Below are 21,484 nucleotides of genomic sequence, written 5' to 3'. Positions count from 1 at the left end.
AGTGAAAAAATGTTATTTTCTTAATATGCACTTTCTTCACTCTTCCCAGTGAAAAAATTGGGTTTTTTGTGTGGAGCCGAGTGAAAAAATGTCTTTTTCACGGGTGAAAAATGTTTTTTTTGTGTGTGGAGCCGAGTGAAAATTTTTTATTTTCTTGCAGAATGAATACAGAATGTTTTCCAACCTCAATCTCAGACACGTACAAGTCGTTTTCTGTCATTTCTTGCCAGAAATGTGCACTTTCTTCACTCTTCCGAGTGAAAACGTGTTTTTTTTGTGCCGAGCTGAGTGAAAAAATGTTATTTTTACTGGTGAAAATGTTTTTTTTCATGGGTGAAAAAATGTTTTTCATGTGTCAAGCATGTGAAAAAAAGTTTTTTTCACAGGTGTAATTTTTTTTTTTTTGTGTCGAGCCGAGTGAAAAAATGTTATTTTCTTGCAGAATTAATAAAGAATGTTTTCCAACCTCCATCTCAAACACGTACAACTCGTTTTCTGTCATTTCTTGCCAGAAATACGCACTTTCTTCACTCTTCCCAGTGAAAAAATTGGGTTTTTTGTGTGGAGCCGAGTGAAAAAATGTTTTTTTCATGGGTGAAAAATGTTTGGGTTTTTTTTGTCAAGCCGAGTGAAAAAATGTTATTTTCTTGCAGAATTAATAAAGAATGTTTTCCAACCTCCATCTCAGACACATACAACTCGTTTTCTGTCATTTCTTGCCAGAAATATGCACTTTCTTCACTCTTCCCAGTGAAAAAATGTGTTTTTTTTGTGCCGAGCTGAGTGAAAAATGTTATTTTCACAGGTGAAAAATGTTATTTTCACAGGTGAAAAATGTTATTTTCACAGGTGAAAAATGTTTTTTTTTTTGTGTCGAGCCGAGTGAAAAAATGTTACTTTCTTGCAGAATTAATAAAGAATGTTTTCCGACCTCAATCTCAGACACATACAAGTGGTTTTCTGTCATTTCTTGCCAGAAATATGCACTTTCTTCACTCTTCCCAGTGAAAAAATTGGGTTTTTTGTGTGGAGCCGAGTGAAAAAATGTTTTTTTCATGGGTGAAAAATGTTTGGGGTTTTTTTGTCAAGCCGAGTGAAAAAATGTTATTTTCTTGCAGAATTAATAAAGAATGTTTTCCAACCTCCATCTCAGACACATACAACTCGTTTTCTGTCATTTCTTGCCAGAAATATGCACTTTCTTCACTCTTCCCAGTGAAAAAATTGGGTTTTTTGTGTGGAGCCGAGTGAAAAAATGTCTTTTTCACGGGTGAAAAATGTTTTTTTTTTGTGTGGAGCCGAGTGAAATTTTTTTATTTTCTTGCAGAATGAATACAGAATGTTTTCCAACCTCAATCTCAGACACATACAAGTCGTTTTCTGTCATTTCTTGCCAGAAATGTGCACTTTCTTCACTCTTCCGAGTGAAAAAATTTGTTTTTTTTGTGCCGAGCTGAGTGAAAAAATGTTATTTTTACTGGTGAAAATGTTTTTTTCATGGGTGAAAAAAGTTTTTTTCACAGGTGTAAATTTTTTTTTTTGTGTCGAGCCGAGTGAAAAAATGTTTTTTTCTTGCAGAATAAATAAAGAATGTTTTCCAGCCTCCGTCTCAAACACGTACAACTCGTTTTCTGTCATTTCTTGCCAGAAATACGCACTTTCTTCACTCTTCCCAGTGAAAAAATTGGGTTTTTTGTGTGGAGCCGAGTGAAAAAATGTCTTTTTCACGGGTGAAAAATGTTTTTTTTGTGTGGAGCCGAGTGAAAATTTTTTATTTTCTTGCAGAATGAATACAGAATGTTTTCCAACCTCAATCTCAGACACATACAAGTCGTTTTCTGTCATTTCTTGCCAGAAATGTGCACTTTCTTCACTCTTCCGAGTGAAAACGTGTTTTTTTTTGTGCCGAGCTGAGTGAAAAAATGTATTTTTACTGGTGAAAATGTTTTTTTTCATGGGTGAAAAAAGTTTTTTTCACAGGTGTAAATTTTTTTTTTTGTGTCGAGCCGAGTGAAAAAATGTTTTTTTCTTGCAGAATTAATAAAGAATGTTTTCCAGCCTCCGTCTCAAACACGTACAACTCGTTTTCTGTCATTTCTTGCCAGAAATACGCACTTTCTTCACTCTTCCCAGTGAAAAAATTGGGTTTTTTGTGTGGAGCCGAGTGAAAAAATGTCTTTTTCACGGGTGAAAAATGTTTTTTTTGTGTGGAGCCGAGTGAAAATTTTTTATTTTCTTGCAGAATGAATACAGAATGTTTTCCAACCTCAATCTCAGACACATACAAGTCGTTTTCTGTCATTTCTTGCCAGAAATGTGCACTTTCTTCACTCTTCCGAGTGAAAACGTGTTTTTTTTTGTGCCGAGCTGAGTGAAAAAATGTATTTTTACTGGTGAAAATGTTTTTTTTCATGGGTGAAAAAAGTTTTTTTCACAGGTGTAAATTTTTTTTTTTGTGTCGAGCCGAGTGAAAAAATGTTTTTTTCTTGCAGAATTAATAAAGAATGTTTTCCAGCCTCCGTCTCAAACACGTACAACTCGTTTTCTGTCATTTCTTGCCAGAAATACGCACTTTCTTCACTCTTCCCAGTGAAAAAATTGGGTTTTTTGTGTGGAGCAGAGTGAAAAAATGTTATTTTCATGGGTAAAAATGTTTTTTTTCACAAGTGAAAATTTTTTTTTGTTCATGTGTCGAGCTGCTAAAGGACAACGTGAATTGCAGAATTAAAGTATGTTTTCCAGCCTCCATCTCAGACACCTACAAGTTGTTTTCTGTCTTTTCTTGCCAGAAATATGCACTTTGGTCACTCTTCCCAGTGAAATAATGTGTTTTTTTTTGTGCCGAGCTGAGTGAAAAAATGTTATTTTTACTGGTGAAAATGTTTTTTTCACCCGTGCAAATTTTTTTTTTAACCCGTGAAAAATGTTTTTTTTGTGTCGAGCCGAGAGAAAAAATGTTTTTTTCTTGCAGAATTAATACAGAATGTTTTCCAACCTTCATCTCAGACACATACAACTCGTTTTCTGTCACTTCTTGCTAAAAATATGCACTTTCTTCACTCTTCCCAGTGAAAAAATTTGGGTTTTTAATGTTTTTTCACGGGTGAAAAAAATCTTTTTTCACGGGTTAAATTTTTTTATTTTTGTGTAGTTGAGTGAAAACATGTTTTTTTCACCCGTGAAAAAATGTTTTTTTCACAGGTGTAAATTTTTTTTTTTGTGTCAAGCCAAGTGAAAAAATGTTATTTTCTTAATATGCACTTTCTTCACTCTTCCCAGTGAAAAAATTGGGTTTTTTGTGTGGAGCCAAGTGAAAAAATGTCTTTTTCACGGGTGAAAAATGTTTTTTTTTTGTGTGGAGCCGAGTGAAATTTTTTTATTTTCTTGCAGAATGAATACAGAATGTTTTCCAACCTCAATCTCAGACACATACAACTCGTTTTCTGTCATTTCTTGCCAGAATTATGCACTTTCTTCACTCTTCCGACTGAAAAAATGTGGGTTTTTTGTGCCGAGCTGAGTGAAAAAATGTTATTTTCACTGGTGAAAATGTTTTTTTCATGAGTGAAAAATGTTTGGGTTTTTTTTGTCGAGCCGAGTGGTGAAAATGTTTTTTTCACCCGTGCAAATTTTTTTTTTAACCCGTGAAAAATGTTTTTTTTGTGTCGAGCCGAGTGAAAAAATGTTTTTTTCTTGCAGAATTAATAAAGAATGTTTTCCAGCCTCCATCTCAGACACGTACAACTCGTTTTCTGTCATTTCTTGCCAGAAATACGCACTTTCTTCACTCTTCCCAGTGAAAAAATGGGGGTTTTTGTATCGAGCCGAGTGAAAAAATGGGTTTTTTTTGTGTCGAGCCGAGTGAAAAAATGTTTTTTTTTGTGTCGAGCCGAGAGAAAAAGTTTTTTTTTCTTGCAGAATTAATAAAGAATGTTTTCCAACCTCCATCTGAGACACGTTACAACTCTTTTTCTGTCATTTATTGCCAAAAATATGCACTTTCACCACTCTTCCCAGTGACAAAATTGGGTTTTTAATGTTTTTTCACGGGTGAAAAAATGTTTTTTTCACGGGTGAAAAAATGTTTTTTTCACGGGTGAATAATAAAAAAAAAATTTCACGGGTGAATAAAACATTTTTTTTTCACAGGTGAAAAAAAATGTTTCTTTTCACAGGTGAAAAAAATTGTTTTTTTCACCCGTGAAAAATGTTTTTTTTCACCCGTGAAAAATGTTTTTTTTGTGTTGAGCCGAGTGAAAAAATGTTTTTTTCTTGCAGAATTAATAAAGAATGTTTTCCAGCCTCCGTCTCAGACATGTACAACTCGTTTTCTGTCATTTCTTGCCAGAAATACGCACTTTCTTCACTCTTCCCAGTGAAATTTTTTTTTTGTGTGTCGAGCCGAGTGAAAAAATGTTTTTTTTTGTGTCGAGCCGAGAGAAAAAGTCTTTTTTTCTTGCAGAATTAATAAAGAATGTTTTCCAACCTTCATCTCAGACACGTTACAACTCGTTTTCTGTCATTTCTTGCCAAAAATAAGCACTTTCTTCACTCTTCCCAGTGACAAAATTTGGGTTTTTAATGTTTTTTCACGGGTGAAAAAATGTTTTTTTCACGGGTGAAAAAATGTTTTTTTCACGGGTGAAAAAATGTTTTTTTCACGGGTGAAAAAATGTTTTTTTCACGGGTGAAAAAATATTTTTTTCACGGGTGAAAAAATATTTTTTTCACGGGTGAATAAAAAAAAAAAAAAATTCACGGGTGTTGGAAAAAATGTTTTTTTCATGGGGGAAAAAACATTAAAAACCCAAATTTTTTCACTGGGAAGAGTGAAGAAAGTGCATATTTCTGGCAAGAAATGACAGAAAATGAGTACGCACAAATACGCACTTTGGTCACTCTTCCCAGTGAAATAATTGAGTTTTTTTGTGTCGAGCTGAGTGAAGAAATGTTATATTCACGGGGGGATAACAAGTTCTTTTCATGTGTCGAGCAGCTAAAGGACAACGTGAATTGCAGAATTAAAGAATGTTTTCCAGCCTCCATCTCAGACACATACAAGTCGTTTTCTGTCATTTCTTGCCAGAAATATGCACTTTATTTACTCTTCCCAGTGAAAAAAATAGATTTTTTGTGTGGAGCCGAGTGAAAAAATGTCTTTTTCACGGGTGAAAAATGTTTTTTTTTGTGTGGAGCCGAGTGAAATTTTTTTATTTTCTTGCAGAATGAATACAGAATGTTTTCCAACCTCAATCTCAGACACATACAAGTCGTTTCTGTCATTTCTTGCCAGAATTATGCACTTTCTTCACTCTTCCGAGTGAAAAAATGTGGTTTTTTTGTGCCGAGCTGAGTGAAAAAAATTTATTTTCACTGGTGAAAATGTTTTTTTTTTCACGGGTGAAAAAATGTTTTTTCATGTGTCAAGCATGTGAAAAAATGTTTTTTTCACAGGTGTAAATAATTGAGTTTTTTTGTGTCGAGCCAAGTGAAAAAATGTTTTTTTCATGAGTGAAAAATGTTTGGGTTTTTTTTGTCGAGCCGAGTGAAAAAATGTTTTTTTCTTGCAGAATTAATAAAGAATGTTTTCCAACCTCCATCTCAGACACATACAACTCGTTTTCTGTCATTTCTTGCCAGAAATATGCACTTTCTTCACTCTTCCCAGTGAAAAAAATTGGGGTTTATTGCGTCGAGCTGAGTGAAAAAATGTTTTTTTCACAGGTGAAAAAAAAAGGTTTTTCACTTGGCTCAACACAAAAAAAAATTCTCCTCTGAAAAAAATGTTTTTCACTGTTTCACACAAAAACATTTTTTTAGAACTTAGAAAAAGGAGCACCAGAAAAAAAAAAAATTCATTTCCGTACCGTTGGGAAGTGGCTCGACGCAAACAATCTGTGATGTCACAAATCACTCTTAAAATCAAGATTTTCAATGAGCTCGGAGAAAAAGTACAAACCTTCACCTGTAGGAACGAGAAGAAAAGCACAGTTCTGACTGGAGGAGGACTTTTCCCTCTAATTTCTTTAAAGTTTAAAGAATCTGTTAATTAAATCTGAATTATGCTAAGAGCTCACATCTTTAAGTGTTTCACAGTCAGTGATGTCATGGCAATTCCCGAAATCCACATGTCAAATCACACAACTGTGCAGCTGTTTTATATCCAGTGCCTTTCCTAAAGCTCACTGATGGCAAACACCAACTGCAGACCTCTAAATCAGACTTTAAATTTGGTTTTTGGGCCCACGCTTAATTTGATTTGTTGCCACAGTGATTGCCTTTGAAATCCCCTCTCTCACATTAAGGCTGCACTTTGATTGTACTTTTACTAACCGGGGGAAAAGGCATTTTGTGTTCAGTTTGCTTCGCAGCTTTTGATGAAATGTTATTGCTCTCTCACAAAGTGTGGCTGCAGTACACAGAGATGGTGCTTTACTTTAGCTCCTCACATTTTAATGCACAAAAAGGAAATTCCCAAGGAGTGACAGTAATTCATAAAAGAGCGTATTAGCTCAGCCTGTCTCTAGTAACAGCAGTTTAAAAACCTAAACACTTTACACGAGGTCTACTATTACACAGCGTTACTACGCAGTAACAACAATTTGAGAAAATATTCCCAAACTGATTCTGACTAAGATGTTTTAATAATGACTAAAGGCAGAACATCGAACAACAAGAAGGAACAAGACTTTTAGCCAAAATCTTTTATTTTCCTTTTAGTTTCCATCAATATTCTTTTTTTGTCTTTACATAAAGCTCGTCACAAAGGAATACATACATTCATTAGGCAGGTCAAGAGAAGGTAAAATGAGCACTAACGGGCACCTGATTGTGTTTAATGATCAGTAGAAACAAAACAAGGCAACTCATCACAAGCGGCAAAGCCTAGAGCTCGACCTAAAACTGGCAGGAGCATGGATCAACAGAGAAGCAGATGACAGTAAGCGTGAGACAGACAGACGGACAGCGATCAGGTCAAACTAGCCCGGAAAAAAGATGGGACAATAGTTAAGCGCCATTTATACTGTTAGGAGTAGATGAGCAAAAGAGACAGCGTTTATCAGCGTTAAAAAGTTACACACAAGTCGTTATTCGTTAACTTTGCTGCTGTGCTTCTTCTCACCGAACAGTCCAACTCAACAGAAACCCTGTATGATCGAAAGTGAAAGAGACGTGAAAGAAATCAGGAGAGGATCGTCTGCTGTGTGTCCAGTTCATCAGTCGTAGAAAAGAAACAAAGGCTTTTTAAAAAACAAAACAAAAAAACAAGAAGTTATTGTGAAAAATGGATTATCTGCTTGTTAACAGTCACTTCTGCTGCAACCTGGCAGCTTTAAACTTCGACACCCTTTTTGGGGGCTCCTGGGGCGGAGGGGGGTCGGGCGCCACCTCCTCCTGTTTCCTCTCCAGTATAGTCGGCAGAGCCGGTGGAGCGATGGTGAGATGTGGGACAGCCAGAGGCATCGGGTCCTTTTCTACCACCGTGCCTGAAAAAGCCTGCAGAGAGAGAGAAAGAGAGAAACCACGACGGATCACTTTCACTTCACTCAAACTGGTCCGACATTAAAGATTTACGCTAAAAATAAAAAAAAGGAGCTTATCCTGTTTTAATGACGTGTCTTCTTGTTCATATTGCCTCTCGTGACTGACAGTTAATGATTGTTGGACCACATGCAGCTTCCGCTTTAACTTAAAGAGGTTTCTGTGGGAGTTTTGTTATGTTCTCATTAAGGGGATCTGAGGCTCAAATGTGTAATTTTCATAAGCTGTTTCATAATAAAGATATATTGCAGTTTTCTTCCGCTCTGTAATTGAGATAAAAGACCAAAAAAAAGAAACTAGACTGAGATCAGTTCAGGGGGGAAAAAAATAAAATAACTAAGACAGCGAGAAATAAAACTGAAACCAAAAGATGTTGTTTTTTTTTTTACCTCAAATCTGCTGGTGGGGTGCAGCGGGATCGCTGTGGGGCTGTCTTCCTCTGTGATGCCGTCACTGGTGTCGCTGTGCGTCGCCTCATCGTGGCTGAAGCTGCGTCCGACCATCCGGCGCTCGTCGAAGTCGGCCGCGCTGCTCTCGCTCGTGTCGCTGCAGACGCTGTTCTCTCTGCTGCGTGACTTCAGGATGGACTTCCTCGGGATGAGTTCCCCGTTCTTCACATCCACAAACAGCCTGACAAAGGAAACAGACCTCAAAACAGTCATTTTTAAAAAATGTTTTTGTTGTTTTTAACTTGTGATGTTTCCTAGTCTGTTTACTCTGCTTTGACAAAAGATACAGAAGTATTCGCTGCTTCTTTCCTCAGACTGTGAAGCTCCTGAACTCATCCTCAGCACCCAATGAATGGTTTATTTTTGTGATTTGATTCTTCTTTAGTTTGTACAGTTTTTGTGTGCGGCTGTGTAGCTTCGAAGCAAGCTGGAATTTTGTTATGCAATCTTGAGTTGTACGATGTTGATTAAAGTAATTTATTAATTACGTTTGTTTTTTACCTGTAAATGTCGGCTGGTGTTGTGATTTTGTGGAGTTCGTGATGGGAGTGCCCGTTTTTCTTTTTCCTCTTCGAGTGTTCCTTCTGCTCTTTCCTTTCGCTGAACTTCAGCATGGTGTTTTTTCCAGTGTTTATCCTCACCTGCAGCAAAAGAGGGTGAAGAAAAAAAGTCATCAGAACAGAAATTAAAAAGGTACGTTATCTTATAAAAAAGCAAATCTGTAAAATGTCATTTATCACTCTGACCTTCTTGGGTTCGACTGTGTGAGAGAAAAAGATAGTCGGCAAACAGTCGCTTTCCTCGTCGTCTTCATCCTCTTTCCTGTCGACGCTGGGCGGCGCTTTACTGTGAGGCACTGAGCTCCAGCTGGGCTTCAGACTCAGGCCGTTTACCCGAGGCTCAGCCTGTCCCTCCTTCTCCTCCTCGGAGGAAGAGGATGACGTGTCTTCACCGTTCATTTCTGCATTATCAGATAACCTGGAGATAAAAACATTTTCATTTTTACAGACGTCACAAACTTCCTAATTATGAAGGCTACAAAGACAAGAGTGCGTTCGTCTACCTGTCCTGGTCGTCTTGTAGCTCCTCCAGTTTCTCGAGTTCGTCCAATCGAGCCCACAGCTCCTCCTCAGTCAAGACGCTTTTCTTGCTCCCTTCATCATCCTCCTCATCCTCCTCTTTTACATCCAACACGGCATCCAGCTTGGGCTTAGAATTTGGTTTGTGAGCTATTCTTTGCTTTCCTGTCAAAGCAGACAAGATGGGAGAGAAATTCCTGAGTTTTTCTTAAGCTGACAGGTTACAGAACAGGTTCAAGGCTTTCTTTGCTTTCTCATAAGCAAAGACGTGCAAGTAAAACGAGGGCAGAAAAAGGCTGACAAAGGTACCTTTGGTGAGAGCAGCGTCATTGTTTCCGGCATCTTCTCTTATGTCAACATAATCTCCTTTGCTCTAAAGAAGAAAACAAAGTCAATACGTGTGTCCCCATTTATGAATTGCGCAACATCTTTATCTGTGAGACGACTTGTAGTGATGCAACGTACGGCTGACATGCTTTCCAAATTCTTTGCCAGGCTAACTCTGGCTTCAAAGTTTTTCATCGTCTTCGACAGATCATCTAGTTCCTTCTTCACATCTGCAGAAAAAAAACAGACACATCATCATGAAAATGTTTCATTCAGAGAGTCGGAGGCAGACTGACAAAAAAACCCATCGAGCAAAAAAAAAAAAACTGGCTGCTGGCTAACAAGAGCTTTGAGGAAAATATACCAGTGACAGCCAGCTGCTGAAAGAGTTAAAATCCTGAACAAGTTGGGGGGAAAAAATTGAAAAATGATGACACAAACAGTTCATAATATCTTCTGCCCTGAATACTACTCCGGATCATTAAATCTTGACAACAATTAAGCCCTTTTACTAATAGCAGCAGAGGGCCCTTGTTTCCATGGCGATCGGGAGCCCCTCCAGTCAGTGCATCAACTGGAAGTGAGGAAAGGTCAAACACAGAAGGCCTGACAACTCAGCCGCTGTCTGACACATTTCAGCTAGCTATGTTTGTATTACAGCACTTAGCTCTGTAATAGCGGGGTGGGCAGGGTCAGGAGATGGGAGGAGGGGGGAGGAGGGGGAGGCCAGACGGCTGCGGATGGGCTGTGGCAGCACATTTCTGCTTCACTAAACACTCTAATAATGTTCACATCAGAGATCGTTACTTGGGCCCATTTGACTCGATATGAGATTTTCAGACCCGGAATGAGCAGCAGGGCAAACACAGTTTGTAAGTATGGCTACGCATAACCCATGTGAGAGTAAACACGTTTTTTTATTTTTCCTTCTCGCACTCGACCAAACACAAGTGCCGCATTTAGAGGGACTCGATTTCGACCGCAGGAGAGAGAAAAAGGATTTCACGACAGAGGCAGTGACGACCTGTAACATATGAATCCAAGACAGTAAATCAGTGCTCCTAATGTGCCTTTTTAACCTCATGTGAAACAAAGCGACCTACGTGTGTCGAAAAATCATGCATGCTCCGACGGTTATTAGCAGCAGCGTTACAGTTCACTGAACATATCTATAAAATGGATTAATTCTATAAACATCTCGAAAAGTTTCTCCTAAAATCACACAGCAAATAATGGTTCAGGCTAAAAAAGGAAGTTAGTCCTCAGTGTTCAGACAAGGCTTTCTAGACTTGATGCAGCGTCGCCCTCTGCTGGATGAACAAGAGCAGTGTTGGGTGATCTCATTAAAATGACACAATGCTGTCTTTTTTTTTCCCCAGAGAGGACAGAAAACAGACTCACATTTCATCCTGTGGCTGACAATTTTCTGAGCCTGTTTGGCAGAGCACTTGGCGAACCAGTTGTCACCGAGCAACGCCGTGACCTCGTTGGTGTGCACCAGCTTACCAGGCATGAAGGCCAGAGGGCCAAACGGCACCTGTTTACAGCCAAACCGTTGAGGCGAGGCAGGTGGCAGAATGTGGACATGAAAGCAGGAGAAAAGAAGAAATAAAACTTTTAGTTACAGCAGTAAAAATATACATCTTTAGGATCAACTTCTGCAAAGTTAAGAATATAAACCCAGCTCGTGACTCTGGTGAATGCCATTTGCAGCAGGAATTAATTTTAAATCTGACCTACAATGCACAAGTTGATCGACTGTGTGCCTGTTTTTTTTTCTTCTGTGCATTGTAAACAAGGACAGCACTCACCATGATGTCGTAAGACAGTTGCTCTGGAAGAGTTTCAAGGCGGTCACTCAGGGCTTCATAGTCACCTGACACCTTCTTCCTGCAAAAGCATTGGTGTACACTGACGTTAGGCCAACAGACACTCAGATAAATGCTGTTTTCCTGTGAAGCCACAGCTCTCCTCTGAAGCCATTGTTGTCCAAATTTGTCTGTTTAGTTTATTTTGGGATATTAAAGGTGCAGTGTGTATTATGTAGTGGCATCTAGCAGAACAGACTTGGCAGAAATGGAATATAATTTTCACAAGTATGTTTAATTTAGCGTACGATCACCCAAGATAAGAGTCGTCGTGTTTTCATTACCTTAGAATGAGCCGTTTATATCTAAACAGGGAGCGGGTCTCCGTCCACAGAGGTCGCCATGTTTGTACAGTAGCCCAGAAGGGACCAACCTGACACTAGTGTGGGCATTTTGCGTTTTACGTGGCTGCAAGAAATGACCGGGTGGAAGACGAAGAAAAACAAGAGCGAGCGGCTGCTGTTTCCTGCCAAACAGTCTGTATTGTGAGAAGTTTGAAACCACAGTCTGATAAAGGATGAATGATCACACTTATATTGTACAAGAAAAACTACAAGAGTGTGAATCACTGTCGAAGAAACAAAAACTACAAGTTTTGGCAGGACGCTAAAAGAGATCCGGACAAGCGGCGGCATCAAACGAGAGTAAACATTGGAGCTGAAGACGAGAATCTCTGATGAAAGAAGTCCGTATTTAGAAAATTGTCCGTGAGGGCCACTGTAGTTTCTGGAGCCATACTTGATATATTACACACTGTACCTTTAAAAAAGAACAATGGGAAGCTTCTGTTCCCGTCTCTTTCAGGGAGACCACAAGATTTCACCGTTCTTCATTTGTATCTACAGAATTGTTATGTTTTGAGATCGTCTACATTCCCTGTGAGAGTCACAACATCAGTTTGGATGTTTTTAAATGCAACAATCTAGGAAGTTGCACCAATGTCTTTTGAAACATAATCAAAGATAAGACATCATCTCTTATTTCAGACTTTATCTTATAGACTTTCCTCACTGGTTTTCTGATGTGATCTGCTGGAATAATCTATTGTTTCTTGTTAAAACCTCTCTCAGACCTCTGACCCTCAAAACAACGTATCATGTTTTCCAGGTAATTTTTAGTTAAAGGGGGAAATTTTCAAACAAAAATACGTTTTGCTGACTTTTACCATCGTGTTACAATGCTTGATTTGTATAAGCTTTAAATAAACTGACAGCAGAGAGAGTATCTTTAATCTTTTATCATGCAAAATAAACTTTTACAACCTCTTTTTTTGTTTTTTATAACCATGTGAGCTCTACCTGTAATTACACACTGTAGGCTTGTTGTATAAAGTGAGACAGGAGGTGTTACTGTTGGACTTTTGGACCCACATGAACATTAATCTGGATTTACAACACTCAAATTCACAAACAAGCGAGAACAATGTCACAGAGTTCAGCACAGAAGTCACCACTCGGTTTACTCGAGCACCACACAGGTGTTTCTGGTTATTCTGCCTCATTAGTCCTCTGTTTAGATTAAAGGTGGATGGAGCTGTGTTGGGAATAATGCGAGGTCACCGGACACGTTGTACCAAGACGTATAAAAGTGTCGTCTGTACGAGCATGTACGACCCTGAGAGGAGCTCTGATCACACAAATAAGTTCAATCAGTCTGCCTTTCAAGAATACTAAAGGTAACCCGCTGCTCGCAATCAACAGCAAAGGAAAAATGAAGTTACACCAAAGTAACGCCCCACTTTATCTACCTGATCAGTTCTCTTGTCAGGACTGACACAAGTCCGTCTACAATGTGCTCGATCGACATCTCGCTCACCCTCCCTGTGTATCGTTGCATCTGTTCGACTGGAATCACCTTTATCATGCAAATAGCCCCTTTTTTCCAATGAAGACATTTTGACACATCAGTAGAGACGGGCAGATGGGACCAACGCTCTGAAGCTTGTTTCTGTCTTTGTCGTGCACTGTGTCAGTACATTTTGAAAGTTTTTACTGCTAAAGCTGTGCAGTTGGCACATTAGTAGGATAAGAAGAGACGAGCATGATTTAGAAACGCGTCGACTTAATAACATTATACGTACGTTTCCCTTTGCGACACCAAGTAATAATCTAATAAAAGTAAAAGGCTAATTTAATGTATCATTCTCCAATTACATCACATTGTGACTCGTTAAATATATCACATAAATATCAACAATGAGGTTTGGAGTCAGGAGCCTGCAGCGGCTCTTAAGGTGCACTAATGCTTCGTGTCAGCAGACGTATTTCATATCCTCACGGAGAGCACATCGTTATTTTATTTAATATATTGCATAATAACATCTACAGACACGGTCAAAAGTTTACATACCATTTATCTTTTATGCACCTCAGTTTTATTTGTGTTTTGTCATGTAGCTTCTTATCTGTTATCATTTTTATGTACTCAATCTGTTTATCCGCTCTGTGATTATGTTTGTTATCACATTTTTGCATCTATTGTGTTTTTCCTTTTTTTTTTGTGCTCTCGACATCACTGAAAATGATCTTTCGAGATTTAAACAAAGGTTGAATGACTGAATACACTTGTAAAGAACATGTATAACATGGCAGTCTTCACTTCCAGTGATTTCTACAGCTCATTTTCTGTTATGAAATGAGTGAAACACGCGACTTTGTTGCAAAAAACATTCATGAAGTTTGGTTCAAATATGATTTTTTTTATGGGTCTTCTGAAAATGTGACCAAATCTGCTGGCTCAAAAACATTCAGACGGTAATTATAATACTTGGTTAAATGTCCCTTGGCCACTTTCACCTCAATTACCTCCAATGCACCTGAGTTTAAAACCGTTCCTCTCGACAGTTCAACTAAATTTGTTGAATAATGAGAGCTATAGAAATCATTGGAACTGAAAAGTGCCATGATATACATTTTCTTTAGAAGTGTATGTAAACTTTTGAACACGACTGTATATCTAATGCAGCATGTGAACAAAACTCTACAGATATAATAAAATGTAGACTTCTTGGACTTTTAATTGGACACTTATCTAACCGAAATTAAGTCCCACTATTAAAATTAAAAAAAATGTGCTTCCTTATGTTCCCACAGTTTAATTTTTGAGCTCCACTGTGTAGAACGACAGATGGGCAGAGTTTGACACTAGAAGGCTGTTTTCACATTCATTGCTGAAAGTGTAAATGTCCCCTGTGCTCGTTGAAAATCTCGTTTCAAGTATAATTTGTGACATCACAAATAGTTTGGAAGCCAATCGTCAGCAAACACAAGTGTGATGTGGAAACTCGAAGCCTCCAGTGGACACACACAACGAGAAAGGAGGGAGAAGAAGTAGGTCCCATTTTAAGGATTTTAACGTGGTAATCACACTTTTTGCTGCAAAAACCAACTCAGACACACAACAGAGTCTTTTTTATGCCTTAATGCAACACAATGTAACTTCCTGGAGACAGATGGTTGACTATTGAGTCTCATCCCCAGATTTCCATATACTGAAGTTTTGGGTTGGTAGCTCGGGTCGAACACCAGTCAAAAGCATCAGCGTTCGACAACTTGGGTACGGGACTTAATAATCAACTGTCTTTCTCCAAGAGGTTTCATTATACTGTTTGTGTGGAGGGACTCTTAAATATCAGTGAGGTGTGCTGGTTTTAAAGGGCTGTCAGAAGTTTCACAAGCAATCCAGACGTCACCGTGTTTGCTCGACGCTTCAAATCTTTTTTTGGCACAAACGAAGCTTCTTAAGGCTTCATCAGCCCATCGCTACTGATATTGTTTAGGCTGGCAGACTGTCATGCTGTCACGACCTACTGGGACTCTTGAATACAGCAGAGCCATCGTTAATGTTACTTGCAACACCTTTTCCAACTGTGACAAAGTCAAAAACTCTGCTTTGAAAAAAGGCCTGATGGTACATTTAGTTTGACGCCACCCAACCTGAGAAGAGGTGGAGAATGAAATACAACTTTTTTTTTGTCCACAAAAGGTGAAACATTGTCTTACGAACCTTCAGATCGGCCAAAGACAATCAGACAGAATGACTGACAACTAATGTGTGGGTGTGAAGGGCCTTCAAGGTTGTCTGTGTGCTGAAATTGCTCCTTGCAACGGCATTTTTTTTAAAATCAGGAATAAACAGGCTAATTACGGCACACTTGAAACAAACGCCTCTGATTGGTCATAGAGTGTCTAATTTGTTGATTTTGACCAGAGCTGGCACTCTAAAACGCAAAGCCTCAACACTGAATAAAATCCTGCTTGATTAATTGCGGGAAGCCAAACTTGTGTCGGCTGTCATTATAACATAAATAATACGGTCCTTACATGGCGCTACACCAACTGTGTCTCAACTGAATACAAACTTCACTGATGAATTAAGAGGTGATGATGATGATGACCATTTCATTTCTATTCCAAATTAGTTGTATTCAAAGACGTGTATCACACAGAGACAAGCAAGTGCAGGGCCATAAAAGTCTTGGCTGCGATTTATAAAGACTTGGCCTGTAACATTTAACTGTAAGTACATTATACAATGTTTCTGAATGACTTCTTACAATGTGTAATATGTTTTCTGTGTCTCCATGGAAAAAAAATCTATCACATCAGAACACGTATTGACCTGCTGGTGTTTGCTGCTCTGTGTGACATCAAGATGATTGATTGTGCAAAGCCATAAAGTGAACAATGCTATCACTATGCAACTGTTGAAATAATGCATGAGACTGTCTTGATACTCACCAGTGCTGTATCCGACTTTCACAGTCTATCACCACCTGTTTCAGGACAAATTATTTAAAAATGAATCACAGTGAAAATCTGTGCAACTCACACAGCCTTGTGCATAACATTTAAAGAGGTCATATGATGCCAATTTTCAGGTACATACTTTTATTTGGGGGTCCTAGTAGAATAGGTTTACATACTTTAATTTCCAAAAAACACATTATTTTTTCTCATACAGGACATTTCTGCAGCGTCCCTTTACACACTGTGTCTTGAACTCTCCGTTTTAGCTACAGAGTGAGACATCTCGCCTCTGGTCAATCTTTGATGCGAGTTGCACATGCGCATTACTTGACGGGCAGGATGTAGCCAATCAGAGGCAGAGTAGGGCGGGTTTCGCCGAGCAAGGTAGTGCGACACCGCTACAGCCATAGACATATGTACGCAGACGCCGCACTGACTCGCTGAATCGCACGGTGACGTCGCCGCCATTTTGGATGTGGCAGGTTGTTGTGTTTAGTATTAATTACAACGGAAATCCTTCAGTTGTTGAAACAGGTTGAAAGGTCATAATATATTGTGCATTTTAATAATAGTAGCCTCCTGCAAGTCATTATAAGAACTTACATGAATATAAAACTGATTAATCGAAATTAGTTCAATGTAAACGTTCATGCTTTTTATTCAGAAAACCGACAGTTTTCACAGTTACCACATCCAATATGGCGGACGCGCTAACATAGCGTGGCAACAAGACAGCACAGTCAAAGCGGCGTCTACGTATATATGTCTATGTCTACAGATGGTAACCATGGCTGCGGTACAGTCGTACATGTTCGAGCCCGATTCTGATACCGAAACCCAGGCAGAACGAACCGAACCACCTTCGCAACCAAGACTGGAGCAGGAACGTTTCAGAGTGGGATGTTATTATTTTGTACCTATCTTTAAGTTAAATATACACAGCTGTACTGCAGCCATGGTTACCAGCTGTAGCGGCGTTATTTTAGATCACACTACTCTGCTCGGCATGACCCGCCCTACTCTGCCTCTGATTGGCTACATCCTGCACGTTAAGTAATGCGCATGTGCAACTCTCACCAAAGCTTGAACAGAGGCGAGACGTCTCACTCCGTAGCTAAAACGGAGCGTTCAAGACACAGTGTGAAAAGAGACGCTGCAGCAATGAACCATATGAGAAAAATAATGTGTTTTTTGAAAATGAAAGTATGTAAACCTATTCTACTAGGACTCCCAAAATAAAAGCATGAACCTGAAAATTGAGCTCTTTAAAGAATCTAAGAAAATAAAATAACCAGATCAAAGAGGCAGCAGAGGAAGACGAAACACAGCTGTCAAAACTTCACCCAAATGGTCAGGAGGACATTTTGCACAAACAGCTCTTCACTGTGATATATGGTGACACACACAGTCTATACACATGAAGCCTCACACTGTTGTTGTTGTTGTGCAATAAGATGACCTGCTAGAAGAAAAAAGCATCAACTTTACACAAACTACACAGAAACAAAAAGACACACTCCTCAGATTGTGTTGCTGTAAACTTGTATCATGTGGCACTTCCTGGATGATTATTTAGCATGATAGCTAATCCACTAGAAAAACAACCCCAGCAGAGTGAGAAACAATCAGAGAAATGCAGACAAACGAAACTAAAAAACACCTCCAGGCCACATAACAAGACCTTGAACATGTGAGTGGCTGCAGGAGGGTGTGTGTGTGTGTGTGTCGGAGGGGGAAGCTTCTGGAAAATGGACAACACAACACACACTCACATCGTGCTAATGAGACACACAGGTTAGTACAGTAAAGTGCACACAGGTGTGTTGTGTGACCTGTAGGTCCGGTCAGACACCTTCAGTAGCTTCGCAGCACTCTGGCAAGCGACGGACGGAAGTTACAAACCAACATATCTCGTGCCAACAAACCCAGAAATTACCTTCTCGTGTTCCTCTCGGAGCCTCACAACTCCGTCCACATGCTCCACATTCATTTGACCTCTTTCGGCCATTGTCAACCCCACGTGCACGACAAGGAATTGGGGGGTGTGGTGGGGAAGATAACGTGTCGTGTTGTGACCCCTAAATGACAAGAAAAGGCTCAGGGGTTGTTGTGAGTCCTAAAGAAGTGTTTATGAATGCAGCAGCAGCTTTTCCTGAGACCCGTTCCGGTCGTATTCATCAATGAGGCGGCGGTAGTTATCCTCACTGGCGGAAGTGATACCATCTCACACGCTCATTGCAACATTTCTGCACGATTTATCCAGAAATATCCGCGTTGTTTTGTTCCAGTATTCCCAAGATTAGCAGATGTTCCTGGTCACTCTCGCTGCGACATGCGCCTCGGTCCCACGTCAAGACAACAGGGGTAACACCGGAACTTCCGGTCGACGTATTCAAAATAAAAGACCCTTTTTTTTTGTATAGTACATTTCAGACACAAGGCAACTCGAAGTGCTTCACAGGGGCATAAAAATTACATTAAAAGACATTATTTAAAAACAAGTAGTTAGACATCAATTAACAAACCATTAAAACAAGTTAAGAAATAGGAAAGTAAGCTGAAACAGAAGAGGTTTAGACGACACGAGACTAAATATATAAATAAAAGTCACAGTGCAGAGCCATACAATTGCTTCCAAATGTTATAATGCATAATAGTAATAGTGAACGCTGCTTCTCCATGTTTAGTTTTGACTCTAGGGACGACCTCAGAGGTATGGACGGTTCATAACATACATACAGCAAGATCAGAAATGTATTTTGGCCCTAAACCATTAAGAAAAGATAATATATATATATATATATATATATATATATATATATATATATATATATATATATATATATATATATATACATCTTTAAAAAAAAATCCCTGAAAACACTGGATAAAAATTCAAGGTAAGTTTATTTGTATAGCACAATTCTGACACAAGGCAACTCAAAGTGCTTTACAGCAGCATAAGATTACATTAAAATACATTAAAAATTGCATTTAAATTACATTTAAAAACAAGTAGGAAGACATCAAGAAACAAAACATTAAAACAAGTTAAGAAATAGGAAAGTAGGCGACAATAGAAGAGGTTTAACAGAGACAAGACTAAAGACTAAATGCCACATTGCAGTTCAAAGCCTTAAAATAGCTTAAATGAAAGGCAGAAGAGAGGCGATCAAATCTGCATATTTTACTTGTGAATAAAAACTTTTCATGGTATGAAAAAAATATGCTGTCATGATGTGGTTATGTCTTTGTTTTTAATAATTTCCTGTGTCCACGTGCTTTTGTCTGAGCTTATGCTGTTTTTGTCTGTTTTTCAAATGCGTATTTGTTTAAGTTGTTTATGTTTAATGTGCTTAAGCACTGATGTGCTTTGTTTGTGCTTCATATGTTACATGATACATTGTCCTCGTGTGTTATGAGCATGAGAGGGACGGCATGTCATGGTCTGAAGAGGGGCTGTCTTACTTGTTAGTGCTTATATGTTGTGTTTTATGTTTTTTAATAAATATAAAGTAGCATAAGATATAAAACAGTCTGTTTCTCCTTTCTTTAATATTTTTACATGCTTTTATTTTGAAGACAGGTCATTGCACGTTCCGGTTGTCCGCTAGATGACGCACGCTTGACGCAGCTCTTCCTCCATGTCTCCCGGTGAACTCTGGGTAAATGTGGACGATGGCACAAATGTAAACAATCATCGTATATAGCTGCCGAGCTGAGGTCCTGCTGCACTGACCGACACACTGCGACCATTTCCGGAGATCTGTCTGTTCGCAAAGCAGCAGCACGTCTCCTGTACGTGTGACACTGTGGATGTGTCTGTAGCCGCACAAACATCGTAGTTACACACATTATTTTAACACACACTGTGTATCCACAGAGCGGCCCACACAGGTGTCGGTTCTGATGGCTGTTCGTGGGTTTACACACAGAGGAGGTCGTGATGAACAAGTTTGGGTTCAGAAGATGAATTTAATCCGTCCGTGGTCCCCGCCCCCTTCTTTGTCGGATGCTCATTGGCTGCCGATGCTGCATTCAAGTGCTGTCGGAAATATCAGAAATGCCAGTTACAATTGCAAGGACGAGTGCTCAGTGACACCAGAAAACATTCAAAACAACAACAAAAAAAAACTACACCAGACAGAATATCACAAAAGATACTGGGGGATACAAATTCTGGCAGACAGGTTGACAGTCTGAAATAACATGTTTCCCCCCCATATCTTTGGCTAGAAGAGAAGAAACTTGTTCATAATCACAGAGGTTATAGAGTTGTATCTGAAGTACACATAAGATAAATCATTCAAAGGTCAGGCTTCATCTGTCCATTATAGTACATTTTGAGTGAAGTAGATTTAATAGATGTAATTGAAGCCAGAAAACAATCACAGTGATCTTGATTTTGGATATCGACGTTTATTTAGTTTGACAAATTTCATACCAGGACTTGAATTACAGCGTGTTGTATGTCAATCACATGAGGAAATTATTGCCTTGGTTTTTCCGTTCAGTAAGTAGCACGACGTTACGACGTACAACAGAATAAAAGCATTTATTTTGATGGGTGGGCCGTGTTGCAAAACCAGAACATTGAATTAAACAATGCAATTGTTGATACCAACATTGGTACGACACCGGGATGAGTCCGTGTGCAGTTCAATGTCAGTTCGGAAATAAAAACTCTGCATGCAGTTCAACATAAACTCCAACTGAAATAATCAAAATACTGCAAACAAGGTAACATGCAACATTTCATAAACGTAACGAACACAGTAAAATAAACAAATTAATACAACATGCAATATTTCATAATTGTAACTAAAACACAGCAAAATAACAAAACATGCAACATCCTACGAACTGACCCCGTCACACCTCCCCTGGGGGGCGCCAGAGTTTTAGGGGATTTACCTATTGATTTTGAGCTCATGCCTACAAGTTAAACTACTACTAAATGTCACATAATGGTAGTCTGTCTCTCTCATAGTCCCTGATTCATTACTTTGTAATTATTACAATATTGTTATATTGTGCAGTTAGGTTACAATGATAATTGGTAGATTTTAATAATTTTTTTCATTTCTTCTTTACAGAAAATGCTGTTAAAGATGACAGCCGCATTGCCCGTGCTGCTGGGCTTTTCAAAAAATTGGTGGGACATTTCTCCCACAGCTGGAAGCAGAAGATGGCGCTGAAAGAAGCACAACAGGAGCACAACCTCCCAAAACACTCACTCATCACAGAATCCTCAACCAGGTGGGGTTCGAGGCAAAAAATGATGGAGAGGGTCTTGGAGCAGTGGCGGGCCACATGTGATGTCCTCTCTGCAGACCGAAAAACAAGGCATCTGAGTCTACTTGAGTCTGTGAACCTGGCATTACACCCTTTGCAAGAATTTACTGATGCGCTTTCCGGGGAAAGCTATGTGAGTGTTTCGTATGTGAAACCAGTCCTTCATCTCTTGAAGA

At 39.1% G+C, this 21,484-nt stretch overlaps 1 protein-coding gene across 1 annotated transcript; it reads right to left on the bottom strand.

The window, feature by feature from the left end:
• Positions 1 to 6,689: 6,689 nt before the first annotated feature.
• Positions 6,690 to 18,379, bottom strand: uri1 (URI1 prefoldin like chaperone). The gene is made up of 11 exons (XM_073472084.1): positions 17,950 to 18,379; positions 16,005 to 16,039; positions 11,209 to 11,287; positions 10,799 to 10,934; positions 9,536 to 9,627; positions 9,380 to 9,443; positions 9,055 to 9,235; positions 8,738 to 8,969; positions 8,493 to 8,632; positions 7,932 to 8,172; positions 6,690 to 7,497 (listed from the first exon to the last, which is right to left on the bottom strand). The coding sequence occupies exons 1-11, from the start codon at positions 18,019 to 18,021 to the stop codon at positions 7,309 to 7,311; spliced, it is 1,461 nt and encodes a 486-aa protein (XP_073328185.1). The 5' UTR covers positions 18,022 to 18,379; the 3' UTR covers positions 6,690 to 7,308.
• Positions 18,380 to 21,484: the final 3,105 nt, after the last annotated feature.

The sequence above is a fragment of the Pagrus major genome, chromosome 8 (genome assembly GCF_040436345.1).
Source record: "Pagrus major chromosome 8, Pma_NU_1.0".
Lineage (NCBI taxonomy): Eukaryota > Metazoa > Chordata > Actinopteri > Spariformes > Sparidae > Pagrus > Pagrus major.
This window is presented reverse-complemented; position numbering and strand designations above follow the sequence as displayed.